This window comes from Ruditapes philippinarum, unplaced genomic scaffold, assembly GCF_026571515.1.
Source record: "Ruditapes philippinarum isolate M1 unplaced genomic scaffold, ASM2657151v2 ctg1649_1_1_1_1, whole genome shotgun sequence".
Taxonomy (NCBI): domain Eukaryota; kingdom Metazoa; phylum Mollusca; class Bivalvia; order Venerida; family Veneridae; genus Ruditapes; species Ruditapes philippinarum.
The window spans coordinates 57,260-71,756 of NW_026860787.1; the positions used below are offsets into that span (position 1 = coordinate 57,260).

The 14,497-nt window shown below is 30.4% G+C and overlaps 1 protein-coding gene and 1 long non-coding RNA gene across 2 annotated transcripts; both read left to right on the forward strand.

Annotated features, from left to right (window-relative positions):
- Positions 1-165: 165 nt before the first annotated feature.
- Positions 166-11,508, forward strand: LOC132713393 (protein canopy 4-like). Its single transcript, XM_060695968.1, has 7 exons — positions 166-325; positions 1,823-1,946; positions 2,312-2,452; positions 5,573-5,657; positions 7,715-7,832; positions 9,070-9,171; positions 10,237-11,508. Exons 1-7 carry the CDS (start codon positions 187-189, stop codon positions 10,275-10,277), a joined length of 750 nt encoding a protein of 249 aa, XP_060551951.1. The 5' UTR covers positions 166-186; the 3' UTR covers positions 10,278-11,508.
- Positions 11,509-12,215: 707 nt separating this feature from the next.
- Positions 12,216-14,225, forward strand: LOC132713395 (uncharacterized). Its single transcript, XR_009623441.1, has 2 exons — positions 12,216-13,150; positions 13,535-14,225. It is a non-coding gene; the product is annotated as an uncharacterized LOC132713395 (long non-coding RNA).
- Positions 14,226-14,497: the final 272 nt, after the last annotated feature.

The window sequence follows — 14,497 nt, forward strand, 5'->3', positions numbered from 1 at the left end:
AATCGATATATAATTTATCGTCGACACCGAGAACTGGTGGTCAATTCCCGGGATTACTATATGTTTAATACGATCCCGGATCCCGGCTTTTCTGTAGGCGATCCCGGGATTTTCCCCCCACCCCTTTCGGACAGTCTTCGGATAAGGACTTATTAGATAATAGCCGAGGAAGTTCCGAATGATTTTATGCACAACTGGGTTCACCACAACAACAAAATGAGGACGAAATCTCTTGTAATTTTAACTTGTTTATTGAGTTTTGTTGTTTATTGCTGTGCAGAAGAAGAAGATAAAGGACCCGTTATACCACCATCGAAATGCGAAGGTATGACAATTTTTTTTATTTTTTATTTTCTTGAAAATATGACAAATTATCTTCCTGTTTCAATTTTTCTACTTTCAGTTTAGGTTAGTTTCAACGTTTCAAGTGTGTATTTAATTAACTAAGTTAAAATATGTTATTACACAATTTCTACCTTATATAAGTGTTGGAATGACATTATTTTCTTATTTGAAACAGGGCCGATATTGGATAATTTGAATTAAACATGTGTCAATTATCTAGGGGATTTTTCAATTTTCTATGTGGAATTTTCTGATTGGCTGAAAGCTTATCTATGCTAAACGCCTTTCATATACGACGTTGATTGCTTTATACAATGTAACATTATAATGAACGTGCCAGTAGTAACTATTATATCTGATGAATCAGAATATTTAGTTTTAGTGCGGTCAAATAACTTATAACAGTTAAATTATATATATATGTCAATGGTCATGTTGAATTATTATGACATGAAGTATTAAGATGTTAGATAACATTTATTTATAAATTGATAAATAATCAATATAAATTTTCAAAATTTTCTTGAAAATTAACATGAATTACAGGCAATTGCACATTTTTGAACAAACGAAGGAAATTACATAATCTGTATCATTAGAGAAAATATACATTCTGTACCCTGGCACTCAAAATAAGAGATGTATAGCGCAACAGCAAAAAATAATTATGATAAGGATTAAATAAAATGCTAATACTAAAAAAAATTTCATTATCAATAAGTTATATTTAATTAATTAACTGCTGATTTACTGGAGGAAATTTTGTTGTTTGCGTTTTTAAATTTTTTATATCCTTGATATGTTTCTTTTTTTATGAAAAGCTAATAGGTTTAATAACAAAACCTTTTTGACCTGTACCTTATTATCACAGGTCACAAGTTTTTGTTTGAAAACTATAGTTACTTAAAGTAAGGCCATCTTTAAAAAAATGTTTGTTTGCAGTAACCCTACCCAGAATTTTTAAGGTGGGTAGGTAGGTCGATTTTTTTTTTTTATTGAACTGTACTCCCAAGTAAACATGGAATTTCAAAATGCTGGACAATATATGCTTTGATAATCTGGTAACAATTAATAAATTGATAACTGAATTCTAAATTTAATAAGACCTACATTTTATTTCTTCTATTAACCTTTAAAAGAACGAAAACAAAGCACAAGGCATAATTTTCTGATTCAAAAAAAATAATTTTTTATTCAGACCATGAAAAAAATTTTTGAGTAGGGGCAAATTTTGTGAGTCGGTCGCGTTACTGTAAACAAACATTTTTTTAAGGATGGCCTAATCAAAGTGTTTCAATTACTGAACTTTTCAGATTTCTTTATATTTTTTTTTAGCTTGTCTATTTAGAGGTTTAAGTTGAATTTATGATCACACATGTAAATATTGAAATTTAGGATAGTAACAGACATGAAAATTTGCCAATACACATGTACCTTAAATATACACCACATATTCATTCATATATATTTGTTTTAGTTTGCAAGTATCTAGCTACAGAGCTTAAGGACAGACTTGAAGAAACCGGGAAGACAAAAGAAGTTCTCGAAATTGGACATGGACTTGATTCTAAAAAGAAAAAGAAAATTAAATACAACACAGCGTAAGGATTTAATTTGATAGAAGAGAGTCATGAAATAATATTGTATTATATTTTTTATTTGCTGTAATATATTGTTATTATATTCTAAAAGTGTATGTAAAATATGTACTTAAAATTTAATAAAAATTATATGGTAGTAATAAACTGTAGATTCTTAACTTAGAAAAAATGCAATCATTATGAGGGAAATTATGATATATTCATTATTCACATTGATACATACTAAGTACTGTGAAAAATTGCTAAGGGAAAAATAATTTAAACATATACATGCACATCCAATTCTTTTGTTTGAGCTATAGAAAAGCCTACAAAAATATTACAATTTCCAAAGGGATAAACATGGATTATTTGTTGTATTTCAGAGAATTAAGATTGATTGAGGCATTACAAGATCCTCATATATGTGATAAAATTCTTCAGTACAATGTCCACAAAGAAAGGGAAGGCAGTTTGAGGTTTGCCAAGGGACAGAGTGAAACTTTCCAAACATTGCATAATCTTGTGTAAGTAAAAGTGTGTACTAAGAATATTTCTGTAAAAATGTTAGATTTTAAGCACACACATCCAAAATATGTTAATAGATAGAAGGACATGCATTATTTTATCAAATATGTAAACAATTAAGAAAAAGGAAATGCTCATGTAAAGCACATGTATTAGTAAGTATTAGTAAGTAGTCAAGTGAATACATCATGTTTAACAACTTATCTTGAATGATGAGTTAATGTTTGAGAGATAGAGTTGTTTTAAACATTATGTATAAAGTTGAGGGTTCAAAACATCAGTGAATGAACTGTTATAACTTCACCAGGTTTAAAATGACAGTGTTATAATGTTCCCACACAGTCATTACTCAGTGAACTTATAGAAATAAACAAAGTGGTAACTGTGTTTAAACTTACCTCATTTGTTGGTTTCAATGAAAATAATAAAAGCAGAGAACTTGAAAGTCTATTATACTGCTCAATCTATTAAGTATTTAATGAAAGTTCTCTATCTACAATGTACTAGTTCTTTTTGTTTATAGTAATAAAGGGGTTGATGTTCAAATGGACATCCCATACGAACTTTGGAACTCTACTCCAGCAGAAGTTACACAAATGCATAAAGAAGTAAATTTCAGTTGTTAAGTGTTTATTGTGTACCAGTAGAGGTCACTCATTTATCAAAAAGCAGATGTTTATCTTTGGGCATTTGGTCTATTATCATCACCAATTTTTGACTGTTTTGAAGATTGAGTGATACTCACTGTAACTGTTGTGTTTATATATGTTACATTTCAAATATCTCTTTAAATGTTACCTCTACTGACTTTGTATAGTAACATGATTTTATCTCACCTGAGCACATGGTGCTTAAGGATGAGTTATTAGGATCAGTCACTTGTCAGTCACTAGACTATGTCAGAATGTCTTAATCCTTATCTGTGCAGTTTGACCAGGCTCTATACGGTTGGTAGTTACCTATACTGTTGGTAGCTGACCTTGTATTTTGATATTGAAAAAGCTTAAACATAACATAGACTTTTCCAAATTCTAATTAGGGCAAATTTATTTCACATATTTAGCAAGATAAGGATAAATGATATCCTAGACAAGTTTTAAACTGTGACATTTAACCAAATACAAGGTCACCATTTCAAATCAAAGAAAAGTTGTAACAACAAACAAAATTAGGTTTCTGATCAAGCCATAATAGTGTCTATCTAAATGATTTCTAGTATAAGTTTGAATATGGATTATCTGCAGTGAAAAAAAGCAATGTCATCAGCTCAGATAACAAGAAAACATTGTAAATACTTATGGTTAGAGTTTTGATTGGACCTTCATCAAATACATCTGTCATTTTGGGGAAGACAGGGTCTTTCAAATAGACAGGCCCTGGTTAAAGAACTGGGTCACCAGATGAAATCAACCAAAACCTTGTAACAATTTAAGGTACATTTTTGTACCACTAAATCAGGTAAAATATGAGATGTTTACAGTCTAAAACTTGGTTGATGGTATGGAATGAAAAAAGATGAAAGTTTTTAGCTCCACTATTCAAAGAATAGGGAGAGCTATTGTACTCACACAGGCGTCACCATCATAATTTTGTTGAGTTCAAGTTGATATCTCCAAAAACACTGCAGGGTATCAGTTGAAACTTTACACACTTATTTAAGAGCATAATAGGCGGTCACTCTCCAAGGCCCATAACTCTAACATGTATTTTGGCAGAATTATGGCTCTTTTTTGAATGAAGGCAGTTATTCTCCTCTCAGGTGAGCAATGAAAGGACCAGCATAGCCCTCTTATTTTAATTTTCATTGCATGCTTAATTTTTTTTTCTCTCATTCTTATATCTATTGTCATTATTAGTTTTCACTACATGCACATTATATTAAAAGTATTTAAGGACTAATTTATTTCTTCAGCACAACTCATGGTTTTGCATCTGTTACTTTTATTTTCCACAGGTGAACATCGCGTGGCCATGACTTATACTATACCCCCGTTCCCCCTCTACAACCTTATTTTCCACAGGTGAACGTCGTGTGGCCATGACTTATACTATACCCCCTGTTCCTCCTCTACAACCCAAAACCCTTAAACATCATCCAAACATCAGAAGTATTGACAAAAATAAATTTTATGGGAAAAAAAAATTATTTTTGTCAATACTTATGATGTTTGGATGATGTTTAAGGGTTTTTGGTTGTAGAGGGTGAACGGGGTATAGTGTAAGTCATGGCTACGCGACCTTCACCTGTGTTATTTTCCACATTAGAAAACAAATGATTTAATATATGAAAGTTTGATTTTTCATTTGAGATCTGGTGAAGAAATTGAAATGGAAGAAATAACTGAAGTAAAAAACTAGTAATTGCAAAAAGGATAAAAAACTTCTAATAATTTCAAAATTTAAATAATAATTTAAACAAATTTTTTAAAATTTTTTTCTTTAAATAAGTATGTGAAATATTCTTTTTCTAATGAAGGTACTGTAAAACACATGCTTTCTCAAAGCTCTCATTGTTAGACGGTCAGTTCAGATTATTTTTTTTGTCAATCTTTTGATATTGTGTCTATGTTGTAGTGTACTTGATTGTTTATAGTAACAAAGGAGTGAAAGTTGTGATGGATGTTCCATATGAACTTTGGAATGCAACATCTGCTGAGGTGGCTCAATTACAGAGAGAAGTAAATGCAGTATTTTATCTCACCCTCCACACATCCTATATCACTGCTTTGTTTAAGATGACTGGTCATTTTTGCTCATATATGGGGAGGTTTTAATTTTCTTCTCTATGTCATATCCAAGCATATACCAATATGTCAAAACTAAGGGGAAGGATTGTTTTCATGCCAGTTCCTTTAGTCCAACAGACATAACTTCAACTGACAGTGGTTTATATGAACTTACATCACTATCAAGCTAAAATAAGTATGTTTAAAATCAAGGCAGTGAAGTCAAGGTTGAACACAGGGGTTGTATACCTAGTACTTACCTTATTTAGAAGACACATTTATTAATACCCAACTATTTGGTGATGCTGTTTATACCATTAGAACATTAAAACCTCTCCATGTCTATATTATGTTGTACCTGTGTGTATGTGTTTTGTAAATTCTATATTTAAGGGATAAAGGGGTGAAGGTTGATCTAGGTATTCCCTATGAATTATGGGATACTCCGTCTGCTGAAGTGACACAGCTACAAAGAGAAGTAAGGCATTTAAGGTGATTCCTTAGTCATAGATTAGTTATTTTATCTTGTAATTGATTTCTTTATCTATATTTAAAGCTCAAAAGTCATATTTTTTCCTTTTGTTTAAAAAGCAAGCAGATGGTAAGCTGTTATTTTTGTTCATCTGAGTCGGATGTATTTATTTTGTACCAGTAAGTTAATTTCTTGAGAATTGTTCTTTTATCTCTCTGTCTGCTAAACCTCAAATAATGTTAAGTCTCATTTGAAAATATGGAAAGCTATCATTGTCATCTAGGTGTTTGGGTCTTCACTTTCATGTCACACTTTGGTTAAGTTTTTTGTCACTGTCTTTTCCTTTAAGTGGTATAAAAATTGCCTTGAAACTGGGAACATTTTTTGCAACTATTGTCCTGACTTGCAGGCAAAAGAATTTTATCATTTTTTGTCATGGGCTTTGATAAAATTATGTCCATTTTTCACTTACAAACACTTTTTGAACATTTTTCCATACAGATTTCATAATTTCGAACTCAGAGACCTAAAAATTTGATACATTACAGCTAGGTTCTTCTCCTTACTAACAAACTAGTTTGTTTATTTCTGATTGTATTGACACTTATTTCTGAGGCTCCACAATTAGGGTATCAAAATTACCTAAATTGTCTACACTACAGTACCATGTGTCCGGACAGTTATGTACATGGCGTGATTTAATTCAGATAACTTGTGTGTTTTCATTTTTGAATTTTAACATGGTATACAATATTTCAGCAACAAATGCTGAACTTTTGGAAATTCTATTGTTTACTCTGCAAATGATTGAAGCTGGTATATGAGGTCAGGCATTGCTTTCTTGACGCCCAAACGTCAACATTGAAATACTTATTAAAATATTACCATTTACGGAGGTTGAAATAAATTCATTTACTAAATTATAGAATAAACATGCATTTATTGTTGATAAAAAAGTGACTGACAACCACTGAACAAAGAACATAGTAAATTAAGCATTTTCGGGGCCGTCCGAGTTTGGTGGTTGTCCGGTTTTGGTGGTCCCCAACCAGTAGCATTAATATTTTTGTTTTCATTCTACCTGTTTTTTTTTTTTTTTTATGACACCCTTTCAAATTTAACCAAGAATACATTTTATTTTAAACATAATTGTTTAAGCTTGATAGTGAAGACAGTTTGAAGCTTATATAAACCTTGTCTCTCTTGGGTGAGCTCCCTGGAACTAACCAAACTCAACTTAAATACATGAAGAATGTTTACCTTCACTCTGTCTTATTTTTAAAGTTTTAAGGTTTGCAATGGATTTTGAATTTTAGGATTTCATTTTTCTTCATATTTTCACTATCAAGCATTTAGGATATCTAAATGCACTTCTCTGTGGAGTGTTGGGTTGAGGTTTTTAGGAAAACTTGACAAAAAATTAAAAGTGAAATTTACCATACTGTTACTCATATAAATTGGTCAAGTTCTATTTATTAAGATTTATCATGCTAAATTTGTATTTAGGCTGCAAGGTTATACTGATTTTATTTACTGATATATTTACTGAGATCTGCCTCAGATTTTCATTGGTTAGTGTACATTCTGTATCAGTTTCTGACCAATCAAAATGCCTGAGATCTGAGTTTCAACTTACAACTTGGACCCTGGACTTGATAGTTTTGAATTTGGATCTGTAAATTTGTTTATGTTAGCTTATAATATTGGTATCTTAATACAGTACTTAGAATTAATCAGGTAACAGAATAGCAAATTGTAAACTACTACAAGTATACCAGTTGCATAGGCAAGTCATTTTCAATGTGATAAAGAAATATAATATTTTCAATGTATACCTGTGGTTAAGAGATGCACTACTTTGAATGTTTAACTGTGGTTAAAAGATATGATATTTTCAATTTTTAACTGTGATAAAATGCTATTTTCAATATTTAACTTTGATAAAGAATATGATATTTTCAATATTTAACTATGATAAAGAATATGATATTTTCAATATTTACCTATGATGAAGAATATGATATTTTCAATATTTAACTATGATGAAGAATATGATATTTCAGTGTTTTACTGTGGTAGAGAGATATGAAGAAACTATAGAAGATTGGTATTTTGAACACCAAGATCAAGACATTATAAATTATTTGTGTAGAAAACATGTTCTCAAAAATGAGGATCAGTGTAAGTAGAAATGTTGCTCTGTTTTTCTTGCTTGTGAAAATATCAAATTACTTTTTCATTTTTGATAGAGTAGTTTGATAAACAGGTTTTATAAAATGATTGCCACGGGGGTGGGGGGTGGTATATGGATGGAGATGGAGATATTAAGTATTACTTGATCACTGTCACACGCAGTGTAACAAACATGAATATGGTTTCTTGCATATCAGACTGGCGTTTCCGTTAGTTTTACCCATGCCGGAAATTTCATCTGGCATGGGGGGTTCCAGATGAGCACGATAAAGATGACGTCATTTTACCGTTATGAATGATTTTGTAATTCATACGCTGTTGAATGAAAGTAGTTACGGTTGTAATGATATAAATTTTCATTGAAAATAAAGATAAAGAATTTAAAATATAATGGAAAATGGTAGAATATGCAAGAAAAAATACCTGACATATGTTTGCGGTTCGGATCGGAATATCCGTCTCTCGGTCACCCGCCCATGGTCACCTCGGGACGGATATTCCGATCCGAACCGCAAAATATGACAGATATTATTACTCTTGATGAAAGGTCAAGGGCACATTTAGAGGTCAAAGGAATTGCTCATAAAGAGCAAAACTTCTACATGCATTAGTGGACTTTGGTATAGCTTGGCACAAGTGTTCACCATTGTGAGTCTGAGTGCAAACTTGTAAAATTTAAGTTCTTATGGCCAAGGACACATACAGTGAAAGGTCAAAGATCAGATGAAAATAGAAAATCTTTGTATTGACACTTTAGTAGTCTTGAATAGAGGTATAATAACACAAATGTTCACAATTATGGGTACCAGCAGATATGAAAAGTCACCAGAGATAATGATATAACCAGACTTTGTCAAGAGCATATCTTCTACATATACGGATGAGTTTACGTATAACTTAATAAAAATTTATTGATCATGAATTTAAGTATGCTTCTGTAAATGTTCATCAAAATGAGACTGAGCAGTCGTGATCAGCATATTTTGTGACAATGGCATTCTTGTACTCTTTGATCTTCAGCATATGTAACAGATTCACTTAACTAAGTTGAAGGGAGTTACAATACATGTATTAACAACCAATACTACTTCTAAAGATAACCATGTTTTGACTCTTGGTGAGAAGTATTATTTGAATTTATTAGGGTTGGGATATCAATTATAAAGTAATTGAATTTACTAGTGTTATGTGAAAGATATATTATAAAGCCTGTGTATACTTACAGCATGTCTAGACGAGGTTTATGTACCAAAGGGAGATTCAGCAGGAGATGACGAAGACAAACCTAAATCTACCAAAAAGAAATCAAAGAAAAAGAAAGATAAAAGTATGTATTTAAAAACATTATTAAATAAGTTTGATGGTAAATATTTATTGATATTAAGTTCTAGATTAAGTGAACAAAAAATCAGATCCAAAAGCAATATATATTTCAAGTCTTATGATTTAAAAAAAAAACAAACAACAAACAGCATATCGTTCTTCATAATTGATAGTTATGTTTAAATTTGGTTTGTTCTAAATGAAAGTGATGGTGATCAGGCCAATGTAATGGAAAGGATGTGCTTTAAGTTAACTGCAAGAATGATTTGGCAAGCTCTAGTTTTGGTTATCAATGTCAGATCACACAGTGGTATTGATAGAGCTCCATGTCTTTTTTTTTTAAAGAATACAATATAAACCTCATGTATGTTTTTTTCCCCAAGTGAATGTCAAGGTCAAATATAGATTATGATGTAGAAGCCTAACCTAGATAAAAGTTACTTTATCTGATAGCATGATGAAGATGTTAGAACAAGTTAATTATCCATATAAAAGGGATGCCACTGGGATTTTTTTACATGATAGGGCTGGAAATATTTTTTTGAGATTAGCAGATCTAATTCAGTGCAAAATTTCAGATCATTTGCTCACTCTGTTTTTCCAGACTTGAAATTGAAAAGCTTTGCAATGCTTTTCACTCCAATCAGGCTACGAATAGCACAATTATATGATTTTCAATTTAACCGGAGTATATTTCTTAATTATTTTTTGTATATCTGTCTGTTTTAAGTGCTCCAGCTGACCTTAGTAATAAATTCAAATTTCATTTTTTTTATGATTTTGGATCTCAGTGGAGACAGGATTACTTTAAAAAAGTTTAAATCTTTCAACTCGTTCACTGTCAACAATACTATTTATACAAATTTCAGGTCATTGAAGCATGATTACATCAGGTCATATTATGAGCCACTTCACTAACCAAAGTTTGTCATATACATGTATTTGTTTTTATAAAGCTTTCGTAAATTTGTTTCATTGTAAATATATACATGTCTTGTGTCAGAAGACTCAGAACCATACATTTGTACTTTATACATGTACATCTACATTATATATATATATTTTTCAGGTAAACTAAAAGGTGAAACAGAAGAACACACAGAATTATGACCTAAGAAAATACTGAAGAAGTAATTTTAACTCAAATCTTTCCAGTTTTATTTACATTGAATGGACTATCAAACATGTCCAAAATTGTCATTTGAAAGTCTTTATGTGTATGTTTTTGTTGTTGTTTTGTAGTTATGGATACAGCTACTATTATACACTTGTTGATAGATAAATGCATTTATGATCTTGATTAAATGTGACCTTAATTAAGATTTTAGAGAAGTCTCTAACACAGATTTTTTTTATAGTCACTTTTTGTAATTTCATATTGTAATACTTTTTTTTAAGTTCATATAATATATATCCTTTGTAAGCTTTAACAAATCAAAAAAGTTTTCTTGCTTTATACATAAATATTGTAAGTTTTTAATTTTCATAAATTATTTATAAAATGCCACTATATTATACATCATTAATCAATATATTAATTGTTAATTGTGATAATGTCAGATAATATCAGATCAGTTAACATGTGGTAGCTTATAAATACCCGTACTTATTTTCCCCATCAAGACAGAGGAAGTAGAATTCAATGCAATCTGACTAAAGTTCAGATCTACTTGTTTATTTCATGTAGATCTGATATTGACTATATTTGTTTTGCCTTCTTTATAATTGGGAAAGCTATTTTTAGCCATGCAATCAAAGTGGTATTTACAGATAGACATAAAAAGGCATATCAAAAAACTGTTATCTGTGGAAGTTAAACAAATTATTTGTTTTTTGTTAGAAAAAAAATTGTTTGAAGTAATTTTTATCAAATTAACTTGAAATAATAGTCAATTTTTAGTGGGCTCTTGTCTTGCTAGTTTACCTGTTGGCTATATGGACAATGCCTTGTTAGTTCTCGACATTGTGCTACTCAGTTTTGGTTTTCCCAAGAGTTAGAAACCACATTGCTTTCAAAATTATGAAAGATCGCCGATGATTGACTGTGTGAAAGGTCACAAGAAATAACTTTGTATTTGGTTACAGTCAGATCTAAAAGCGGATTGTTATTTAGAGCCGATTTTAATCAGATTGAATTCAATGTTAAGGATTTTTCTTCTGGAGGTAACAGATGTCATCCATCAGCTTCACCTATTTGCACATACTGACTCTAAATGGAGGTCATAAATGCTATATTTAAATGCTTTAATTTTGAAATCCTTGAAATAATGTGATAATGTTGTGTTACAATTGAGAAATCTTCATTAAAACCTACAAATATCACATAGATGACATTGAATATTAAGTACAGTATAATCCCTACTTAAGACCACCCCGGAATTAAGACCACCCCGCTATTGAGACCATTTTTTAACAGTACAGAATTTTTTGTTCTTTATGTCAATGGTTTCATGATCCAGAATTAAGACCACCTCACTTATCCACTTATAAGACCACCAGGTTCAGTCCCAATTCATTGTTTTGTTCTTTATTTGACCCCAGTATAGAGACCACTGATTAACACCTACCTAGATCTTAAATTTGCTGTTATTATTAGCTTGAATGCCCTAAGTCATGACACCTAATTTGACAAGGTGTCAAAAACACCTTATATCTTTGGGATATTGTATGAAATAAGGTGAGAAAGTAAATTTTAGAGTGATTTAATCTTGCTTTAAGCACATTGATGATGCAAAAAACTATTTTTTTATTTGAGGGTTGAATTATGTACATCATATAATAATAAATATTGAAATTGATATTGAAATCAGACAAAATAGAATTTGATGTTAAATTTCTTTCTTTCCATCAGATGATTATTTATAACATAGTTTTATGTTGTATTTGCCGGTATATATATTGTCTGTTCATACAAAATGACTAAAATAGACCATGGTCAAAAAGTGTGTAAGCATCTATAAGAATATTCACGATTAAGACCACCCCGCAATTAAGACCACTTTGGTACAGTCCCAAAGGTGGTCTTAATTGAGGGTTTCTACTGTATATACATGTACAATGTATTAAAATATATTTACTATAATATATATACTATAATAACCGCATGTCTGTCATCTAGTATATTAAATTGCGTTTGGCAGTGAAGTCTAGATTATTATAAGGTATAACATTCGAAGAAATCTCTATTTGATGTGTTCAAGCCATGATATTCTCCAAATCATTATCATTTGTTTGTAAAAAAAGATTCAAATTACTTGTTATATTATCTTCTCTTGAAGGAATATGTCAGTGTTTTTTTTCTCCAATGTCTATAAAATTATGTTGTATGTTGAGTGAGATTTTGTTGTATGTGTACACTTGTTTAAATCATTTTCAGTGCCATTCTTTTATTTATCCTAACATCATTTTATGGATGGAAAATTTTATTTTTGTTTATTGGTATTACTTAAGTATGACTAATTGTTAATTCAGTATTGTGTGTTTTCATGTAAAATGACATTGAAAGTGTAATATATTATATGTTAAAACAATTCTTCAGATTTATGTTAATTTTCATGAAATTGTTGAAATGTTTTAATTGCATATAACATGTAAGTTATTATGTGAATTGTGAATATTTTTAAAATCTTATTTCCTATTTCACAAGATTGATTTTCTTGAAATATTTTGGGCTAATCTAGAGGCATGCAGCTTTAACATGTGTACCTGATTAACTTTAACCCTTAGTATATATTCAAAGTATTATAGAAATATGTTGAATTGCTAACATATTAACCATCTTTGACTGACTCATACATTTTGTTTTCTAACAGAAATTATGTTATCATTCTGTTGTTGAAGGGAAATTATTTACCATGGTGTTAGTTGTTTGTAATAGGTAGAGGTATATCAATCAATAGAATTATAGTTCACTGTGTGTATACTTGGTTATAGTGGTACCATCAGAAGAATTATAGTTCACCATGTGTATACTTGGTTATAGTGTACCATCAGAGGAATTATAGTTCACTGTGTGTATACTTGGTTATAGTGTACCATCAGAGGAATTATAGTTCACTGTGTGTATACTTGGTTATAGTGTACCATCAGAGGAATTATAGTTCACCATGTGTATACTTGGTTATAGTGTACCATCAGAGGAATTATAGTTCACCATGTGTATACTTGGTTATAGTGGTACCATCAGAGGAATTATAGTTCACTGTGTGTATACTTGGTTATAGTGTACCATCAGAGGAATTATAGTTCACTGTGTGTATACTTGGTTATAGTGTACCATCAGAGGAATTATAGTTCACTGTGTGTATACTTGGTTATAGTGTACCATCAGAGGAATTATAGTTCACCATGTGTATACTTGGTTATAGTGTACCATCAGAGGAATTAGTCATTTAATCAACAGGAGTTAAATATTTAAAATGATAAAAAATAAAATTGTCCCTTTTAGGTTTGTCACACAAACGAGTAAACTTTGTCAAAGTTATAAGTAAAGAATGTTTTAGATTATAAAAATGGCATAGAAATTGATACATAAATACATGTTTATATACTGTTTTTGGCTTAATGCCTAGTTATTTAAAAAGAAATCTTGTTGTCACTTTTTATGTGAGATGAACTTCATAAAGAATACTGGGGATTTCCTTTTCAATCTTTGACTGGTATTAGCACCACTATTCTTCAGGTTTTCTGTAAAACTTTTTTGACATCTTATCTCATCAACCACAAATGATGGTTTTTGCTTTAAACACATGTCTTTAAAATATTAATTTGTAGACAATATCCAAGGTCCATAACTCTTGCATGGATTTTAACAGAATGTGTGACAACTGACTTTGGACCTACTATTGTAACCTTATACAACGATTCTCAAATGAGTGATCTAGATCTTCTTGTCGAAATATTCTTTTCAATTAATTGTTACATGAAAGATTAGCTGAAAAAGTATGTCCTTTTCTTATAATGGACTTCGGTTAACATTTATTGATTTCTGAATTACTAGTATTTCTTTGTATTTGTATGTATTTCTATTTTGAAATAAATAAATGTGAAAAGAAATAATTGGCTTTGTTGTTCAAACTACAGAGGTTTTCCTTATAAATAAAACTTCCGAAAATGGTCTTCTCTTAAGAGTAAAGCTAAAATATTTGGGATGAAACATTGTCTAGTTTACCTGTACCATGATTGTTCAAATTATTATTCTGAGGTCAAAATTTGCCCTTTCCCTGCAGATCATGGGTTTTCCCTTATTATACATAGTAAACAACTAAAAAATATTCTCTTAAACTTGATGGGTTGAAACAGTCCTAAGATTTGTTGAGAAGGTTAGTCAT